At 46.8% G+C, this 21,227-nt stretch overlaps 1 protein-coding gene across 1 annotated transcript in view; it reads right to left on the bottom strand.

Moving 5' to 3' along the window:
* Positions 1–9,989: 9,989 nt before the first annotated feature.
* The window catches only part of LOC124004955 (arf-GAP with Rho-GAP domain, ANK repeat and PH domain-containing protein 1-like), a 122,674-nt gene continuing 111,436 nt past the window's right edge, over positions 9,990–21,227 (bottom strand). The window contains 4 exon segments of the mRNA XM_046313759.1: positions 9,990–12,642; positions 12,719–12,753; positions 13,549–13,707; positions 14,953–15,016. Of these exon segments, the coding sequence (XP_046169715.1) occupies positions 12,736–12,753; positions 13,549–13,707; positions 14,953–15,016 (241 nt within the window). The 3' untranslated portion in view covers positions 9,990–12,642; positions 12,719–12,735.

Genomic DNA, 21,227 nt, shown 5'->3' with positions numbered 1-21,227 from the left:
GTAGTTGTAGTAGTAATGATGATGGTAGTAGTAATTATGATGGTGGTAGTAATGATGATGGTAGTTGTAGTAGTAATGATGATGGTAGTTGTAGTAGTAATGATGATGGTAGTTGTAGTAGTAATGATGATGGTAGTTGTAGTAGTAATGATGGTAGTTGTAGTAGTAATGATGATGGTAGTAGTAATGATGATGGTAGTAGTAATTATGATGGTAGTTGTAGTAGTAATTATGATGGTAGTAGTAATTATGATGGTAGTTGTAGTAGTAATGATGATGGTAGTTGTAGTAGTAATGATGATGGTAGTAGTAATTATGATGGTAGTAGTAATGATGATGGTAGTTGTAGTAGTAATGATGATGGTAGTTGTAGTAGTAATGATGATGGTAGTTGTAATGATGATGGTAGTAGTAATGATGATGATAGTTGTCGTAGTACTGATGATGGTAGTAGTAATGATGATGGTAGTAGTAATGATGATGGTAGTTGTAGTAGTAATTATGATGGTAGTAGTAATTATGATGGTAGTAGTAATGATGATGGTAGTTGTAGTAGTAATTATGATGGTAGTAGTAATGATGATGATAGTAGTAATGATGATGGTAGTAGTAATGATGATGGTAGTTGTAGTAGTAATGATGATGGTAGTTGTAGTAGTAATGATGATGGTAGTTGTAGTAGTAATGATGATGATAGTAGTAATGATGATGGTAGTAGTAATGATGATGGTAGTTGTAGTAGTAATGATGATGGTAGTAGTAATGATGATGGTAGTAGTAATGATGATGGTAGTTGTAGTAGTAATGATGATGGTAGTTGTAGTAGTAATGATGATGGTAGTGGTAATGATGATGATAGTTGTCGTAGTACTGATGATGATAGTAGTAATTATGATGGTAGTTGTAGTAGTAATGATGATGGTAGTGGTAATGATGATGATAGTAGTAATTATGATGGTAGTAGTAATGATGATGGTAGTTGTAGTAGTAATGATGATGGTAGTTGTAGTAGTAATGATGATGGTAGTTGTAGTAGTAATGATGATGATAGTAGTAATGATGATGGTAGTAGTAATGATGATGGTAGTTGTAGTAGTAATGATGATGGTAGTAGTAATGATGATGATAGTAGTAATGATGATGGTAGTAGTAGTGATGATGGTAGTTGTAGTAGTAATGATGATGATAGTAGTAATGATGATGGTAGTAGTAATGATGATGGTAGTTGTAGTAGTAATGATGATGATAGTAGTAATGATGATGGTAGTTGTAATGATGATGGTAGTAGTAATGATGATGGTAGTTGTAGTAGTAATGATGATGATAGTAGTAATGATGATGGTAGTAGTAATGATGATGGTAGTTGTAGTAGTAATGATGATGGTAGTAGTAATGATGATGGTAGTTGTAGTAGTAATGATGATGGTAGTTGTAGTAGTAATGATGATGATAGTAGTAATGGTGATGGTAGTAGTAATGATGATGGTAGTTGTAGTAGTAATGATGATGGTAGTTGTAATGATGATGGTAGTTGTAGTAGTAATGATGATGGTAGTGGTAATGATGATGATAGTTGTCGTAGTACTGATGATGATAGTAGTAATGATGATGGTAGTAGTAATGATGATGGTAGTTGTAGTAGTAATGATGATGGTAGTTGTAGTAGTAATGATGATGGTAGTAGTAATGATGATGGTAGTAGTAATGATGATGGTAGTAGTAATGATGATGGTAGTTGTAGTAGTAATGATGATGATAGTAGTAATGATGATGGTAGTAGTAATGATGATGGTAGTTGTAGTAGTAATGATGATGGTAGTAGTAATGATGATGGTAGTAGTAATGATGATGGTAGTTGTAGTAGTAATGATGATGGTAGTAGTAATGATGATGGTAGTAGTAATGATGATGGTAGTTGTAGTAGTAATGATGATGGTAGTTGTAATGATGATGGTAGTAGTAATGATGATGGTAGTTGTAGTAGTAATGATGATGGTAGTTGTAATGATGATGGTAGTAGTAATGATGATGGTAGTTGTAGTAGTAATGATGATGGTAGTAGTAATGATGATGGTAGTAGTAATGATGATGGTAGTTGTAGTAGTAATGATGATGGTAGTTGTAATGATGATGGTAGTTGTAGTAGTAATGATGATGGTAGTTGTAGTAGTAATGATGATGGTAGTAGTAATGATGATGGTAGTGGTAGTAGTAATGATGATGGTAGTAGTAATGATGATGGTAGTAGTAATTATGATGGTAGTTGTAGTAGTAATGATGATAGTAGTGGTAGTAATGATGATGGTAGTAGTAATGATGATGGAAGTAGTAATGATGATGGTAGTAGTAATGATGATGGTAGTTGTAGTAGTAATGATGATGGTAGTAGTAATGATGATGGTAGTAGTAATGATGATGGTAGTTGTAGTAGTAATGATGATGGTAGTTGTAATGATGATGGTAGTAGTAATGATGATGGTAGTTGTAGTAGTAATGATGATGGTAGTTGTAATGATGATGGTAGTAGTAATGATGATGGTAGTTGTAGTAGTAATGATGATGGTAGTAGTAATGATGATGGTAGTAGTAATGATGATGGTAGTTGTAGTAGTAATGATGATGGTAGTTGTAATGATGATGGTAGTAGTAATGATGATGGTAGTTGTAGTAGTAATGATGATGGTAGTTGTAGTAGTAATGATGATGGTAGTTGTAGTAGTAATGATGATGGTAGTAGTAATGATGATGGTAGTGGTAGTAGTAATGATGATGGTAGTAGTAATGATGATGGTAGTAGTAATTATGATGGTAGTTGTAGTAGTAATGATGATAGTAGTGGTAGTAATGATGATGGTAGTAGTAATGATGATGGAAGTAGTAATGATGATGGTAGTAGTAATGATGATGGTAGTAGTAATGATGATGGTAGTTGTAATACTGTGTGAGTGAGTGAGTGAGTGAGTGAGTGAGTGAGTGAGTGAGTGAGTGGAGTGAGTGAGTGAGTGAGTGAGTGAGTGAGTGAGTGAGTGAGTGAGTGAGTGAGATAGAGTGGGATAGAGTGTGTGTGTGTGTGTGTGTGTGTGTGTGTGTGTGTGTGTGTGTGTGTGTGTGTGTGTGTGTGTGTGTGTGTGTGTGTGTGTGTGTGTGTGTGTGTGTGTGTGTGTGTGTGTGTGTGTGTGTGTGTGTGTGTGTGTGTGTGTGTGTGTGTGTGTGTGATGTACTTGGGTGAGGAGACCAGCATTAGTCTTGTCTATCAGTCATGTATACATAGAAGACTCGTCAACAGAGATGTCAGCATGTTCCAGAGACTTCTGTGAGTCTTTAGCTGACACTCTAGGATTCTTCTAAACCTCATTGAGCATTCTGCACTGTGCTCTTGCAGTTATCTTTGCAGGACGGCCAGTCCTTGGGAGAGTAGCAGCAGTGCTGAACTTTCTCCATTTATAGACTATTTATCTTACCGTGGACTGACTTTTAGAGGTACCTTTGTAACCCTTTCCAGCTTTATGCAAGTCAACAATTCTTAATCGTAGGTCTTCTGAGATCTCTTTTGTTTGAGGCATGTTTCACATCAGGCAATGCTTCTTGTGAATAGTAAACTCACATTTTGTGAGTGTTTTTTATAGGGCAAGGCAGCTCTAACCAACATCTCCAATCTCGCCTCAGTGATTGGACTGCAGGTTAGCTGACTCCTGACTCCAATTAGCTGTTGGAGAAGTCATTAGCCTAGGGGTTCACATACTTTTTCCAACCTACACTGTGAATGTTTAAATTATGTATTCAATATAGACAAGAAAAATACAATAATTTGTGTGTTATTAACTTAAACGCACTATGTTTGTCAATTATTGTGACTTAGATGAAGATCAGATCAAATTTGATGACCAATTTATGCAGAAATCCAGGTAATTCCAAAGGGAGCCTACAGTCAATGGGAGAGATAATTAGTGCTGCTCCTCATGCCTCACTGTGGGCCGCCTCAGCCTCTAACCCACAGGACACTCATCCTCTGCATTTACATGGAAATGGCAGCACAACTATTTTTTTCAACAACACCCTATCTAGATTTAACCAGCTCTAACTCATAATGAAAAGCCTGGCAGCTTCGAGGAGGAGACTCTCTGACTACCTCACTCCTAATCTATGATTTCATCTGTCCTCATCATGGTGTGTGTGTGTGTGTGTGTGTGTGTGTGTGTGTGTGTGTGTGTGTGTGTGTGTGTGTGTGTGTGTGTGTGTGTGTGTGTGTGTGTGTGTGTGTGTGTGTGTGTGTGTGTGTGTGTGTGTGTGTGTGTGTGTGTGTGTGTGTGTGTGTGTGTGTGTGTGTGTGTGTGTGTGTGTCCTGCAGTCTCAACCATGTTTTTCTTACAGTAATTAGACTGTGCAGTGAACAAAGGGGACGTTCCTTCCTCTGCCAGTATATGCCATTCACTCACATAGACACATTTCAGTCAGTGGCATCTTTAGCATGCCTAATCTCTCACTAGACCTCAGTCTCCTCCGGTCCCCTCGGCTACCCTTCCTTCTCTCCTCCTGCTCCACTTCTCATCCACTCGTCCTATCCTCCTCTCTCCCTCTCCTCCTGCTTTACTTCTCTCTCATCCACTCGTCCTGTCCTCCTCTCTCCCTCTTCTCCTACTCTCATCCACTCATCCTGTCCCCCTCTCTCCCTCTCCTCCTACTCTCATCCACTCATCCTGTCCTCCTCTCTCCCTCTCCTCCTGCTTCACTTCTCATCCACTCATCCTGTCCTCCTCTCTCCCTCTTCTCCTACTCTCATCCACTCATCCTGTCCTCCTCTCTCCCTCTCCTCCTGCTTCACATCTCATCCACTCGTCCTGTCCTCCTCTCTCCCTCTTCTCCTACTCTCATCCACTCATCCTGTCCTCCTCTCTCCCTCTCCTCCTACTCTCATCCACTCATCCTGTCCTCCTCTCTCCCTCTCCTCCTGCTTCACTTCTCATCCTGTCCTCCTCTCTCCCTCTTCTCCTACTCTCATCCACTCATCCTGTCCTCCTCTCTCCCTCTTCTCCTGATCTGCTTCTCATCCACTCATCCTGTCCTCCTCTCTCCCTCTTCTCCTGATCTGCTTCTCATCCACTCATCCTGTCCTCCTCTCTCCCTCTCCTCCTGCTTCACTTCTCATCCACTCGTCCTGTCCTCCTCTCTCCCTCTTCTCCTACTTTCATCCACTCGTCCTGTCCTCCTCTCTCCCTCTCCTCCTACTCTCATCCACTCGTCCTGTCCTCCTCTCTCCCTCTCCTCCTACTCTCATCCACTCATCCTGTCCTCCTCTCTCCCTCTTCTCCTGATCTGCTTCTCATCCACTCATCCTGTCCTCCTCTCCCTCTCCTCCTATTCTCATCCACTCATCCTGTCCTCCTCTCTCCCTCTTCTCCTGATCTGCTTCTCATCCACTCGACCCGTACTCCTCTCTCCCTCTCCTCCTACTCTCATCCACTCATCCTCTCCTCCTACTCTCATCCACTCATCCTGTCCTCCTCTCTCCCTCTCCTCCTGATCTGCTTCTCATCCACTCATCCACTCCTCCTCTCTCCCTCTCCTCCTACTCTCATCCACTCATCCTGTCCTCCTCTCTCCCTCTCCTCCCCTTCATTACCTGTACATTACATTTCCATTTGAGTCATTTAGGAGACACTCTTATTCAGAGCAACATGCAGTTAGTGCATTTGTAAAAACATGTAATAATACAGTAGACTATAGAATATAGACTGTACTGTAGACTGTAGACAGACAGACAGACAGACAGACAGACAGACAGACAGACAGACAGACAGACAGACAGACAGACAGACAGACAGACAGACAGACAGACAGACAGACAGACAGACAGACAGACAGACAGACAGACAGACAGACAGACAGACAGACAGACAGACAGACAGACAGACAGACAGACAGACAGACAGACAGACAGACAGACAGACAGACAGACAGACAGACAGACAGACAGACAGACAGACAGACAGACAGACAGACAGACAGACAGACAGACAGACAGACAGACAGACAGACAGACAGACAGACAGACAGACAGACAGACAGACAGTTCCTTCTAACCCCAGAAAGTGAAAATGACTTCTCCCACCTCTCCTTTAGTGCCGTCTGTATGGCACAGTTACACAACCTGGAGCAAACTGATTCTGCAGATAAGATGGAGAGCCAGAGAAAGGGTTGCCATGGAGATGGCTTTCTGAACAGCTCTTTCTGAAGTGGGGGGGGGTGGGTTCAGTCAGTCGTTAACCTGGCGAGACACAACTCACATAAGACTGAATCGGTCAGTCGGTCTACAGTCTATAGTCTACAGTACAGTCTATAGTCTACAGTAACGTTACAATCTATAGTGTACAGTCTACAGTTTACAGCCTACAGTCTATAGTGTATAGTTTACAGTCTACAGTATATAGTCTACAGTTTGCAGTCTACAGTCTATAGTGTACAGTTTACAGCCTACAGTCTATAGTGTATAGTTTCCAGTCTACAGTATATAGTCTACAGTTTGCAGTCTACAGTTTACAGTCTATAGTGTACAGTTTACAGTCTACAATCTATAGTGTATAGTGTACAGTCTATAGTGTATAGTTTACAGTCTACAGTCTATAGTCTACAGTTTGCAGTCTACAGTTTACAGTCTACAGTCTATAGTGTACAGTTTACAGTCTATAGTACAGTCTACAGTTTACGGTCTATAGTGTATAGTCTACAGTCTACAGTCTATAGTGTATAGTTTACAGTCTACAGTCTATAGTGTATAGTTTACAGTCTATAGTGTACAGTACAGTCTAGTGTATAGTTTAGTCTACAGTCTATAGTTTACAGTCTACAGTACAGTCTACAGTACTGTCTATAGTCTACAGTACAGTCTACAGTACAGTCTACAGTTTACAGTCTACAGTCTATAGTCTACAGTACAGTCTATAAACTACAGTTTACAGTCTACAGTTTACAGTCTACAGTACAGGCTATAGTCTACAGTACAGTCTATAGTCTACAGTATAGTGTACAGTCTACAGTACAGTCTACAGTTTACAGTCTATAGTGTATAGTTTACAGTTTAAGTCTATAGTGTATAGTCTACAGTACAGTCTACAGTTTACAGTCTATAGTGTATAGTTTACAGTCTATAGTGTATAGTTTACAGTCTACAGTACAGTCTATAGTGTACATTCTACATTTACATTTACATTTACAGTTTACAGTACAGTCTACAGTCTATAGTGTATAGTTTACAGTCTATAGTGTATAATTTACAGTCTATAGTGTACATTCTACAGTTTACAGTACAGTCTACAGTCTATAGTGTATAGTTTACAGTCTATAGTGTACATTCTACAGTTTACAGTACAGTCTATAGTGTATAGTTTACAGTCTACAGTCTGCAGTCTACAGTCTATAGTGTATAGTTTACAGTCTACAGTCTGCAGTCTACAGTCTATAGTGTATAGTTTACAGTCTACAGTCTATAGTGTATAGTTTACAGTCTACAGTCTGCAGTCTACAGTCTATAGTGTATAGTTTACAGTCTACAGTCTGCAGTCTACAGTCTATAGTGTATAGTTTACAGTCTACAGTCTATAGTGTATAGTGTACAGTCTATAGTGTATAGTTTACAGTCTACAGTCTATAGTGTATAGTGTACAGTCTATAGTGTATAGTTTACAGTCTACAGTACAGTCTATAGTGTACATTCTACAGTTTACAGTACAGTTTACAGTCTATAGTGTATAGTTTACAGTCTACAGTACATTCTACAGTTTACAGTAGTCTACAGTCTATAGTGTATAGTTTACAGTCTACAGTCTGCAGTCTACTTTGTGTCCATATATACTCTCCCCCTCTGTCTCTTCAGAAGAGCTCCTTGCTAGATAGGACAAGGTGTTTTAATTAGACCTATTACAGGTGCCTCTCCTCTCTAGCTGAGCCATGATACTGTCCTCTGTGTCCTCTGATCTGTGGACATGATCAGCTCTGTAAAAGGCACTGTGAAGGTTGATCATCTCTGTAAAAGGCACTGTGCAGGTTGAGTAAGCATTTCACAGTAAGGTCTACACATCCACTGTGCAGGTTAATCATCTCTGTAAAAGGCACTGTGCAGGTTGAGTAAGCATTTCACAGTAAGGTCTACACATCCACTGTGCAGGTTAATCATCTCTGTAAAAGGCACTGTGCAGGTTGAGTAAGCATTTCACAGTAAGGTCTACACATCCACTGTGCAGGTTGATCATCTCTGTAAAAGGCACTGTGAAGGTTGATGAGCTCTGTAAAAGGCACTGTGCAGGTTAATCATCTCTGTAAAAGGCACTGGGCAGGTTAATCATCTCTGTAAAAGAGGATGACTAGTACTGGTAGTTGCTGTGTAGATCAGTGAGTCTGTGCAGGGCCTCGGTCCATCCACAGAGCGTTCTGAGCTGTAAACTTCCATGATGATTTCTAATGATCAACGTTTGTCTTCCAACCTGACATTCTGACAGCACTACAGCTGCTGCCCCATGGCTGCACACAGAGGAGGTAGACGAGGAAATGCCCTGACCACACACACACCTCCTGGGTCTCCTGTGTGTTACCTGAGGTGCAGGGTGACCCTGTTGTGTCGGCTCGGCTCAGGGCGATGACAGGATTGCTGGTAGAACACCGGTGACACATACACAGCCTCCTCTGCAGGCTTCCATTTTACGGCTGAGCAGTGACGTTGTCATGAAAGACACAGGCCTAGGGAACGTGTGAGAGATGAACAGTTGTATCCTTCCGCTCTTCTCCTGCAGAGTGTGTGTGTGTGTGTGTGTGTGTGTGTGTGTGTGTGTGTGTGTGTGTGTGTGTGTGTGTGTGTGTGTGTGTGTGTGTGTGTGTGTGTGTGTGTGTGTGTGTGTGTGTGTGTGTGTGTGTGTGTGTGTGTGTGTGTGTGTGTGTGTGTGTGTGTGTGTGACATAGCTTTATGAATGTAAATACGTCCTAGACAGAATGAATGCTGAATGACTTCGATGGGACTGTGATCAGAAATACAGACCAGCATCTACCTTCACAGTGGGTTCATCCAGACTCACCGTTAGTGAATTCATCATAACATAGCTAGGTGGGACAACCACATGTCACAGTAAGTCAATTCTTTTCTCAATAAAGTAGTTATGAGCAAAGTCGTTGACAGTAAGTAATAATATTATCTGCTACTCAGTCTGACCAGACAATGACAGAATCCGAGGGCAGTTGGTCACCGTGGAGACTGTTGGGTGGTCATTCAGAGAACAGGATCTGAGGGCAGTTGGTCACCGTGGAGACAGTTGGGTGGTCATTCAGAGAACAGAATCTGAGGGCAGTTGGTCACCGTGGAGACAGTTGGGTGGTCATTCAGAGAACAGAATCTGAGGGCAGTTGGTCACCGTGGAGACAGTTGGGTGGTCATTCAGAGAACAGAATCTGAGGGCAGTTGGTCACCGTGGAGACAGTTGGGTGGTCATTCAGAGAGCAGAATCTGAGGGCAGTTGGTCACCGTGGAGACAGTTGGGTGGTCATTCAGAGAACAGAATCCGAGGGCAGTTGGTCACCGTGGAGACAGTTGGGTGGTCATTCAGAGAGCAGGATCTGAGGGCAGTTGGTCACCATGGAGACAGTTGGGTGGACATTCAGAGAACAGAATCTGAGGGCAGTTGGTCACCGTGGAGACAGTTGGGTGGTCATTCAGAGAGCAGAATCTGAGGGCAGTTGGTCACCGTGGAGACAGTTGGGTGGTCATTCAGAGAACAGAATCTGAGGGCAGTTGGTCACCATGGAGACAGTTGGGTGGTCATTCAGAGAGCAGAATCTGAGGGCAGTTGGTCACCGTGGAAACAGTTGATTTGTCATTCAGAGAACAAATTCAGAGGTAGTTGGGCACCATGGAAACAGTTGATTTGTCATTTAGAGACCAGACGCCGACGGCAGAACGGGATGGTTGTAGTGTCAGAGCGTGTTACATCTCAGTCACACACACAGACTGGAGATCCAACAAGCATAGACTTTATTAAACCATACCTACAGTTACAATCTGAAGAATTACAAAAGTTATTTTGACATAAAAACACATTTATAAGACAGAGACAGATTAAAAGTGCAATGCGACATATGATAAGATGATTGAGAGTATGTGATATTGATAGACACAGCTCGGGCTGAAATGTGTTTATTCAAGTGTACAGAGTACCAGACAGACGATCCGTCTTAACAAAACAGGAAACAGATCAGTTCTTTCATTGGACAAAAACAGATATGAGGGCCATCGGGGGGGGGGCTGGCTGGCTGGCTGGCTGGCTGGCTGGGTTGGTTGAGTGAGTGAGTGAGTGAGTGAGTGAGTGAGTGAGTGAGTGAGTGAGTGAGTGAGTGAGTGAGTGAGTGAGTGAGTGAGTGAGTGAGTGAGTGAGTGAGTGAGTGAGTGAGTGAGTGAGTGAGTGGGTTGGTTGGGTGGGGGGGGGGTGTCTCTACAGGTTAAGAACTAGAAGTGGGGGAAATGATGTCACTACAATAAGTGAACTTGGACACACACACACACACACATCACTGTCCTCCCTCTAGTCTAGTGGAACCAACTTAATGTCTAGTGGAACCAACTTAATGTCTAGTGATGGTCACGGTTGTCTAACAGTTTACCTACATACACCACCGTATTTCTAAATGGACAGAGTCCCCCCTCAACTTCCTATATGCTGCTCCCTCTGCTGGAGAAATAAATAATTACAGTCTAAAACATGGAGGGAGAAGACCGTGGGAGAGGTGATGTGAGCACTCTACAGATGGGGGAGTCTTTAAGAGAGAAGGGGACCCGGGTGAGGCTGACGAGATGAGGGTACAGGTGGGGGAGAGTTCACAACAGGGAGCGAGAGAGACGGTTCTCGAGGAGGGGACAGGGTTGATGTGGGACATACAGGGACAGTTACGGCTGGATTGTCGGTGAAGATCATCCCATTATCTCCAGGCCTCTCAGAGACAAGCAGTAACAGTCTGTACTCAGTCAGTCTGTACTCAGTCAGTCTGTTCCAGTAACAGTCTGTACTCAGTCAGTCTGTTCCAGTAACAGTCTGTTCCAGTAACAGTCTGTACTCAGTCAGCCTGTACTCAGTCAGTCTGTTCCAGTAACAATCTGTACTCAGTCAGTCTGTTCCAGTAACAGTCTGTACTCAGTCAGTCTGTACTCAGTCAGTCTGTTCCAGTAACAGTCTGTACTCAGTCAGTCTGTACTCAGTCAGTCTGTTCCAGTGACAGTCTGTACTCAATCTGTCTGTACTCAGTCAGTCTGTACTCGGTCAGTCTGTACTCAGTCAGTCTGTTCCAGTAACAGTCTATACTCAGTCAGTCTGTTCCAGTAACAGTCTGTACTCAGTCTGTACTCAGTCAGTCTATACTCAGTCAGTCTGTTCCAGTAACAGTCTGTACTCAGTCTGTACTCAGTCAGTCTGTACTCAGTCAGTCTGTACTCAGTCAGTCTGTTCCAGTAACAGTCTGTACTCAGTCAGTCTGTACTCAGTCAGTCTGTTCCAGTGTCAGTCTGTACTCAATCAGTCTGTTCCAGTGTCAGTCTGTACTCAGTCAGTCTGCTCCAGTGTCAGTCTGTACTCAGTCAGTCTGTTCCAGTATCAGTCTGTACTCAGTCAGTCTGTACTCAATCAGTCTGTTCCAGTGTCAGTCTGTACTCAGTCAGTCTGCTCCAGTGTCAGTCTGTACTCAATCAGTCTGTACTCAGTCAGTCTGTACTCAGTCAGTCTGTTCCAGTGTCAGTCTGTACTCAATCAGTCTGTACTCAGTCAGTCTGTACTCAGTCAGTCTGCTCCAGTGTCAGTCTGTACTCAATCAGTCTGTACTCAGTCAGTCTGTACTCAGTCAGTCTGCTACAGTGTCAGTCTGTACTCAATCAGTCTGTACTCAATCAGTCTGTACTCAGTCAGTCTGTTCCAGTGTCAGTCTGTTCCAGTGTCAGTCTGTTCCAGTGTCAGTCTGTACTCAGTCAGTCTGTACTCAATCTGTCTGTACTCAATCAGTCTGTACTCAGTCAGTCTGTACTCAATCAGTCTGTTCCAGTGTCAGTCTGTACTCAGTGTCAGTCTGTACTCAGTCAGTCTGTTCCAGTGACAGTCTGTACTCAATCTGTCTGTACTCAATCAGTCTGTACTCAATCAGTCTGTACTCAGTCAGTCTGTACTCAATCAGTCTGTTCCAGTGTCAGTCTGTATTCAGTGTCAGTCTGTACTCAGTCAGTCTGTTCCAGTGACAGTCTGTACTCAATCTGTCTGTACTCAATCAGTCTGTACTCAATCAGTCTGTACTCAGTCAGTCTGTACTCAGTCAGTCTGTTCCATGTCAGTCTGTTCCATGTCAGTCTATACTCAGTCAGTCTGTTCCAGTAACAATCTGTACTCAGTCAGTCTTTGTTCTCAGCCTCTCAGTCCATACCAGGAGCTTCTTACAGGTCCTCCATGTATTCCAGGGTGCACTGCAGTCCTAAAAGGCACTGTGGTAACAGTCTCTCTCTCCTCATGACACACCTGCTGCCCCTGCTTAGAGGTCCAGCTCATAGGCACAGGTGTGTGTGTGGCGGGGGGGGGTCGTTACTGGAATGTTCTGAAGACTTCGTGGGTTCTACGGCTGGTGGTCTATCCCCTATGGAACATACACAGACAATTAGATAACTGCACACACACTCTTACACACGTAGGAACTTTAGATAATGTCTCACCTTGTCTGGCCCCATTATCAGACATCTCTAAAGAGCTGAGAGAGGGAGAGAGAGAGAGGGATAGAGAGAGGGATTGAGAGAGAGAGAGAGAGAGGGATTGAGGGAGGAAAAGGAGGGAGGGAGAGAAAGAGGGGGAGTAGAGAGCGAGGGGGTGGAGAGAGAGAGGGGGTAGAAAGAGAGAGAGAGAGAGAGAGAGAGAGAGAGAGAGAGAGAGAGAGAGAGAGAGAGAGAGAGAGAGAGAGAGAGAGAGAGAGAGAGGGATTAATTCATTCAGACTGGCTGACATGAACTCTGTCATGTGTAATGGTGAGTGCTAACAGTCATGTCTAACACAGTCAGTGTTCTGTATGGATTCAACATCCTGTGCTTACATTCAACCAGGACACAGACAAGCTTACGGCACGAAGAGACAACACAACAATATATGATCACAACACACACACACACACACACACACACACACACACACACACACACACACACACACACACACACACACACACACACACACACACACACACACACACACACACACACACACACACACACACACACACCATCCAGCTGATAAGGAAAAAAAGCCCCATGCACAATTGTAAACTCCTGTGTGTGTGTGTGTGGGGGGGGGGGATTGCGATGAGCGTAATCAGGGTTAATCAGAGTCCAGAGGTTATCCATCCTGACCACATGGTCGACTCCGCCCCCCTCCTGACCACACACGCACTGCATCATGGGACTCAGGACAGGGCTTGGAATGGCTGTGTCAGCATGGAGGTCTCTGATAGGCCCACGACTGTGGATTGGCCCCTGTGATTGGATGATTGACTCACGCCAAGCGGGTCGGCGGTGAAAGCTGCAACGCTGTTCCGCATCTCATTCTCGCTGCCGCGCAACGGAATCAACGCCACATTACCATGACGCGTATCCGCCGGCAACGCACGGGTCACACGTGTTTGTACTGCATCCGCTGGCCACACGTTACCATCATACTGAGTGGGGAGAGAGAGAGAGAGAGAAGTGTGAGAGAGACAAAGAACAGCAAGAGACAAAGAGAAAGAGAAGTGAGAGAGAGAAAGAACAGCAAGAGACAAAGAGAAAGAGAAGTGTGAGAGAGACAAAGAGAAAGAGAAGTGGGAGAGAGACAAAGAACAGCAAGAGACAAAGAAAGAGAAGTGAGAGAGAGAGAAAGAACAGCGAGAGACAAAGAAAGAGAAGTGGGAGAGAGAGAGAGAACAGCGAGAGACAAAGAGAAAGAGAAGTGAGAGAGAGAGAAAGAACAGCAAGAGACAAAGAAAGAGAAGTGGGAGAGAGAGAGAGAACAGCGAGAGACAAAGAAAGAGAAGTGGGAGAGAGAGAGAGAACAGCGAGAGACAAAGAGAAAGAGAAGTGAGAGAGAGAGAAAGAACAGCAAGAGACAAAGAAAGAGAAGTGGGAGAGAGAGAGAGAACAGCGAGAGACAAAGAGAAAGAGAAGTGGGAGAGAGAGAGAGAACAGCGAGAGACAAAGAGAAAGAGAGAGAGCAAATTATACTCTGACCTTAATTCAGAAAGAATCATAATAACCAGTGTGACAGACAGAACAGTGGACCATAATAACCAGTGTGGCAGACAGAACAGTGTGGCAGACAGAACAGTGTGGCAGACAGAACAGTGGACCATAATAACCAGTGTGGCAGACAGAACAGTGTGGCAGACAGAACAGTGGACCATAATAACCAGTGTGACAGACAGAACAGTGTGGCAGACAGAACAGTGGACCATAATAACCAGTGTGGCAGACAGAACAGTGTGGCAGACAGAACAGTGGACCATAATAACCAGTGTGGCAGACAGAACAGTGTGGCAGACAGAACAGTGGACCATAATAACCAGTGTGACAGACAGAACAGTGTGGCAGACAGAACAGTGGACCATAATAACCAGTGTGGCAGACAGAACAGTGTGGCAGACAGAACAGTGGACCATAATAACCAGTGTGACAGACAGAACAGTGTGACAGACAGAACAGTGGACCATAATAACCAGTGTGGCAGACAGAACAGTGTGGCAGACAGAACAGTGGACCATAATAACCAGTGTGACAGACAGAACAGTGTGGCAGACAGAACAGTGTGGCAGACAGAACAGTGTGACAGACAGAACAGTGTGACAGACAGAACAGTGTGACAGACAGAACAGTGTGACAGACAGAACAGTGAATCATAATAACCAGTCTGACAGTATGTGTCCTCTCACCTGGATAGTGAGGAAGGTGGAGAACCACTCCCTCATCTCTGTCTGAGTGTCACAACACAGATACCTACAGAGGGAGAGAGTGAGACAGGAGAAAGAAAGAAAGAAAGAAAGAAAGAAGAGGGAGAGAACAGATGAGCTCCTGCATTTCTCAGCGTGTTTTCAGGAAGGACATACAGGATACTACCCTCTACAACACAACCTTCACTCCAAATCAAAACTTCAAACCTTCAACCTGATTTTGGATGGAATGACCCGGAAGGATTCCTACTACCAAAGATTCTTATTTCAAAGCTATACAGCAAATGATCTGTCAAAACACCATCCAACCTGGAACTGACTGAGTCATGTTTAGTCTGAAGCAATTTTTTATTTTCAAAAGCCAAGAAGAAAGATATATTACAATGAAATATTTTACTTTATAAGGACTGAATGCTAAATTAATGCTACCGAGCTTGATAGACAGAATGGATACAACTTCAATTAGCATGGAGGTGTGAAGTGAGAGGTGTCAAAGCCCTTGAGCATAACAATGGCAGGAGAGTTTCACAGCCCCCCCCCCCCATCCCATCCCAAATGCAGAGGCCTTTGAAGCCCTCTCCCGTTGTTCAGAAGTAATTCAAATTCAGTACTCTGTATGATACGGCACAAAAAGAGCACAAAATGAAGCTACTTATGGAAAATTGGTGAGTTGGTGGTTGAAGATATCCCTCTAGTGGTGTGGGGGCTGTGCTTTGGCAAAGTGGGTGGGGTTATATCCTGCCTGTTTGGCCTTGTCCGGGGGTATCGTCGGACGGGGCCACAGTTTCTCCTGACCCCTCCAGGCTCAGCCTCCAGTATTTATGCTGCAGTAGTTTATGTGTCGGGGGGCTAGGGTCAGTTTGTTATATCTGGAGTACTTCTCCTGTCTTATCCGGTGTCCTGTGTGAATTTAAGTGTGCTCTCTTTAATTCTCTCTTTCTCTCTTTCTTTCTCTCTCTCGGAGGACCTGACCCCTAGGACCATGCCTCAGGACTACCTGGCCTGATGACTCCTTGCTGTCCCCAGTCCACCTGTCCGTGCTGCTGCTCCAGTTTCAACTGTTCTGCCTGCGGCTATGGAACCCTGACCTGTTCACCAGACGTGCCACCTTGTCCCCCGGACCTGCTGTTTTCAATTCTCTTTCTCTACCACACTTGCTGTCTTTAACTGATCGGCTATGAAAAGACAACTGACATTTACTCCTGAGTTGCTGACCTGTTGCACCCTCTACAACCACTGTGATTATTATTATTTGACCCTGCTGGTCATCTATGAGCGTTTGAACATCTTGGCCGTGTTCTGTTATAATCTCCACCCGGCACAGCCAGAAAAGGACTGGCCTCCCCTCAGAGCCTGGTTCCTCTCTAGGTTTCTTCCTGGGTTTTGGCCTTTCTAGGGAGTTTTTCCAAGCCACCGTGCTTCTACACCTGCATTGCATGCTGTTTGGGGTTTTAGGCTGGGTTTCTGTACAGCACTTTGAGATATCAGCTGATGTACGAAGAGCTAAATAAATACATTGGATTTGAAAAATAAAAAAACAACTCTGCATCTATGCCCAGCCTGGTAAGAGGGGTCAAAAGGTTGTTTAGCATCCCCAGTAGCTCTGTAAGAGGGGTCAAAAGGTTGTTTAGCATCCCCAGTAGCTCTGTAAGAGGGGTCAAAGGGTTGTTCAGCATCCCCATTAGCTCTGTAAGAGGGGTCAAAAGGTTGTTCAGCATCCCCAGTAGCTCTGTAACAGGGGTCAAAAGGTTGTTTAGCATCCCCAGTAGCTCTGTAAGAGGGGTCAAAAGGTTGTTCAGCATCCCCAGTAACTCTGTAAGAGGGGTCAAAAGGTTGTTCAGCATCCCCAGTAGCTCTGTAAGAGGGGTCAAAAGGTTGTTTAGCATTCCCAGTAGCTCTGTAAGAGGGGTCAAAAGGTTGTTCAGCATCCCCAGTAGCTCTGTAAGAGGGGTCAAAAGGTTGTTCAGCATCCCCAGTAGCTCTGTAAGAGGGGTCAAAAGGTTGTTCAGCATCCCCAGTAGCTCTGTAAGAGGGGTCAAAAGGTTGTTCAGCATCCCCAGTAGCTCTGTAAGAGGGGTCAAAAGGTTGTTCAGCATCCCCAGTAGCTCTGTAAGAGGGGTCAAAAGGTTGTTTAGCATCCCCAGTAGCTCTGTAAGAGGGGTCAAAAGGTTGTTCAGCATCCCCAGTAGCTCTGTAAGAGGGATCAAAAGGTTGTTTCGCATCCCCATGTTATCCGCTGCAGGCCAGCTCTCAGGCACCAACGTGAGTCTGAAGCCATAGAGTGGCCAAACTCTTGTTTCTAAAAATGAATTCAAAGGCATTAATAAGACATCTTTCATTTCATTTGATGTAAGTCACAGCCTAATCACAGCCTGTATATAGACTATAATGATTTAATACAAGGTAATGTTATTTAAATGCTGAGGGCTTTATGTCCCTACCAGCCTAGTGTGTCACACTCGCTAATGCTTCACAATGTATTTCTTTGTAGGATCGAGCCTTGAAATAATTGAAATAATATAACCTAAATAATTCATTTCTGTTCCTTCTTAGTCTCCCTGTCTGGCTCCTGACCTATTTAGAGAGTTTATATGCTGTTTAATATGACATGTAGCCTATTTGAAATGATGAGCGGTAGGAAAGGACTTGATGGAGAGATGCACAACCCTCCATGAGCGATGAGATTTACAACTCTGCTCACATGCTCTACTCCCAACTTCCCCTCTCTCACACACCCGCACAAGCACACTAAGACACACACACAGTGCCGGGCGATAGAACCCTGGTGATAGAACCTTGGCAATAGAGCCCTGGCCGTCAACACTTTCTCTCCCCCACACTCTCCCTCTCTTTCTCTCCCTCTCTTTCTCTCCCCCACACTCTCCCTCTCTTTCTCTCCTTCTCTTTCTCTTTGTCTCTCTCAACTGCGCAACTTTTCTGCCTGTTGTTGCTAATGGCTTGACCCAGCAGCACACAGGTGTGTGTGTGTGTGGGGGGGGGGTGACCTTTCCACTCATGATCAAAAGTAAAAGTATTTATCATCAACTCAAACCTCTTTTTTATTTATTTATCTGAAACATACAATATAGTTGCAGTGAAGTCGCTCAACAACTACACCACATCAGTCATCCAACAGACTCCCATTCAGAGAGACACACAGAAGCATCCAGCATCCTGCTCAGGGGCACGTTGACAGATCTCCCACCAGGCCAAAAAACATGAACCCGAACCCCCCACAGTTCCCCAATAGCTGTCCCTCAACCATCTGAGACTCCTCCCACACCCTCCCTCAACCATCTGAGACCCCTCCCCCTCAACCATCTGAGACCACTCCCCCTCCCTCCCTCAACCATCTGAGACTCCTCCCACTCCCTCCCTCAACCATCTGAGACTCCTCCCACTCCCTCCCTCAACCATCTGAGACCACTCCCCCCACTCCCTCCCTCAACCATCTGAGACCACTCCCCCTCACTCCCTCAACCATCTGAGACCACTCCCCTCACTCCCTCCCTCAACCATCTGAGACCACTCCCACCCTCAACCATCTGAGACCACTCCCCCTCACTCCCTCAACCATCTGAGACCACTCCCCTCACTCCCTCCCTCAAACATCTGAGACCACTCCCCCTCACTCCTCGCTCAACCATCTGAGACCCCTCCCCTCACTCACTCCCTCAACCATCTGAGACCCCTCCCCTCACTCCTCCCTCAACCATCTGAGACCCCTCCCCTCACTCCTCCCTCAACCATCTGAGACCCCTCCCCCTCACTCACTCCCTCAACCATCTGAGACCCCTCCCCTCACTCCTCCCTCAACCATCTGAGACCACTCCCCCACTCCCTCCCTCAACCATCTGAGACCACTCCCCCTCACTCCCCCAACCATCTGAGACTCCTCCCACTCCCTCCCTCAACCATCTGAGACTCCTCCCACTCCCTCCCTCAACCATCTGAGACCACTCCCCCCACTCCCTCCCTCAACCATCTGAGACCACTCCCCCTCACTCCTTCAACCATCTGAGACCCCTCCCACAGTCCCTCCCTCAACCATCTGAGACCCCTCCCCCTCAACCATCTGAGACCACTCCCCCTCCCTCCCTCAACCATCTGAGACTCCTCCCACTCCCTCCCTCAACCATCTGAGACTCCTCCCACTCTCTCCCTCAACCATCTGAGACCACTCCCCCCACTCCCTCCCTCAACCATCTGAGACCGCTCCCCCTCACTCCCTCAACCATCTGAGACCCCTCCCACAGTCCCTCCCTCAACCATCTGAGACCACTCCCCCCACTCCCTTCCTCAACCATCTGAGACCCCTCCCCTCACTCCCTCCCTCAACCATCTGAGACCACTCCCTCCCTCAACCATCTGAGACCCCTCCCCCCACTCCCTCCCTCAACCATCCGAGACCCCTCCCCCCACTCCCTCCCTCAACCATCCGAGACCCCTCCCCCACTCCCTCCCTCAACCATCCGAGACCCCTCCCCCAACTCCCTCCCTCAACCATCCGAGACCCCTCCCCCCACTCCCTCCCTCAACCATCCGAGACCCCTCCCCCACTCCCTCCCTCAACCATCCGAGACCCCTCCCCCACTCCCTCCCTCAACCATCCGAGACCCCTCCCCCCACTCCCTCCCTCAACCATCCGAGACCACTCCCCCCACTCCCACCCTCAACCATTCGAGACCCTCCCCCCACTCCCACCCTCAACCATCTGAGACCCCTCCCCCCACTCCCTCCCTCAACCATCCGAGACCACTCCCCCACTCCCACCCTCAACCATCTGAGACCCCTCCCCCCACTCCCTCCCTCAACCATCCGAAACCACTCCCCCCACTCCCACCCTCAACCATCCGAGACCACTCCCCCACTCCCACCCTCAACCATCCGAGACCACTCCCCCCACTCCCCCTCAAACATCCGAGACCACTCCCCCCAACCATCCGAGACCACTCCCCCAACCATCCGAGACCACTCCCCCAACCATCCGAGACCACTCCCACCCTTAACCATCCGACACCACCCCCCAACCATTCGAGACCCCGCCCCCACTCCCTCCCTCAACCATCCGAGACCACTCCCCCCACTCCCACCCTCAACCATCCGAGACCCCTCCCCCCACTCCCTCCCTCAACCATCCGAGACCACTCCCCCCACTCCCACCCTCAACCATCCGAGACCACTCCCCCCACTCCCACCCTCAACCATCCGAGACCACTCCCCCCACTCCCACCCTCAACCATCCGAGACCACTCCCCCCACTCCCTCCCTCAACCATCCGAGACCACTCCCACCCTCAACCATCCGAGACCCCTCCCCCACTCCCACCCTCAACCATCTGAGACCACTCCCACCCTCAATCATCCGAGACCCCTCCCCCTCCACTCCCACCCTCAACCATCTGAGACCACTCCCCCCACTCCCTCCCTCAACCATCTGAGACCCCTCCCCCTCCACTCCCACCCTCAACCATCCGAGACCACTCCCCCCACTCCCACCCTCAACCATCCGAGACCACTCCCCCCCACTCCCACCCTCAACCATCTGAGACCCCTCCCCCTCCACTCCCACCCTCAACCATCTGAGACCACTCCCCCCACTCCCTCCCTCAACCATCTGAGACCCCTCCCCCTCCACTCCCACCCTCAACCATCCGAGACCACTCCCACCCTCAACCATCCGAGACCACTCCCACCGTCAACCATCTGAGACCACTCCCACCCTCAACCATCCGAGACCACTCCCACCCGACACCATCCGAGACCACTCCCCCTCAACCATCTGAGACCACTCCCCCCCCACTCCCACCCTCAACCATCTGAGACCACTCCCACCCTCAACCATCTGAGACCACTCCCCCCCCACTCCCACCCTCAACCATCCGAGACCACTCCCCTCCTCAACCATCCGAGACCACTCACCCCCACTCCCACCCTCAACCATCCGAGACCACTCCCCCCACTCCACTCCTCAACCATCCGAGACCACTCCCCTCCTCAACCATCCGAGACCACTCACCCCCACTCCCACCCTCAACCATCCGAGTCCACTCCCACCCTCAACCATCCGAGACCACTCCCCCCACTCCCACCCTCAACCATCCGAGACCACTCCCACCCTCAACCATCCGAGTCCACTCCCACCCTCTACCATCCGAGACCACTCCCCCCACTCCCACCCGAGACCATCCGAGTCCACTCCCACCCTCAACCATCCGAGACCACTCCCCCCACTCCCACCCTCAACCATCCGAGACC

The sequence above is a fragment of the Oncorhynchus gorbuscha genome, linkage group LG19 (assembly GCF_021184085.1).
Source record: "Oncorhynchus gorbuscha isolate QuinsamMale2020 ecotype Even-year linkage group LG19, OgorEven_v1.0, whole genome shotgun sequence".
NCBI classification, from domain to species: Eukaryota; Metazoa; Chordata; class Actinopteri; order Salmoniformes; family Salmonidae; genus Oncorhynchus; species Oncorhynchus gorbuscha.
The sequence above is the reverse complement of the archived record's forward strand: the minus strand, read 5'-3'. Positions and strand labels throughout refer to the sequence as shown.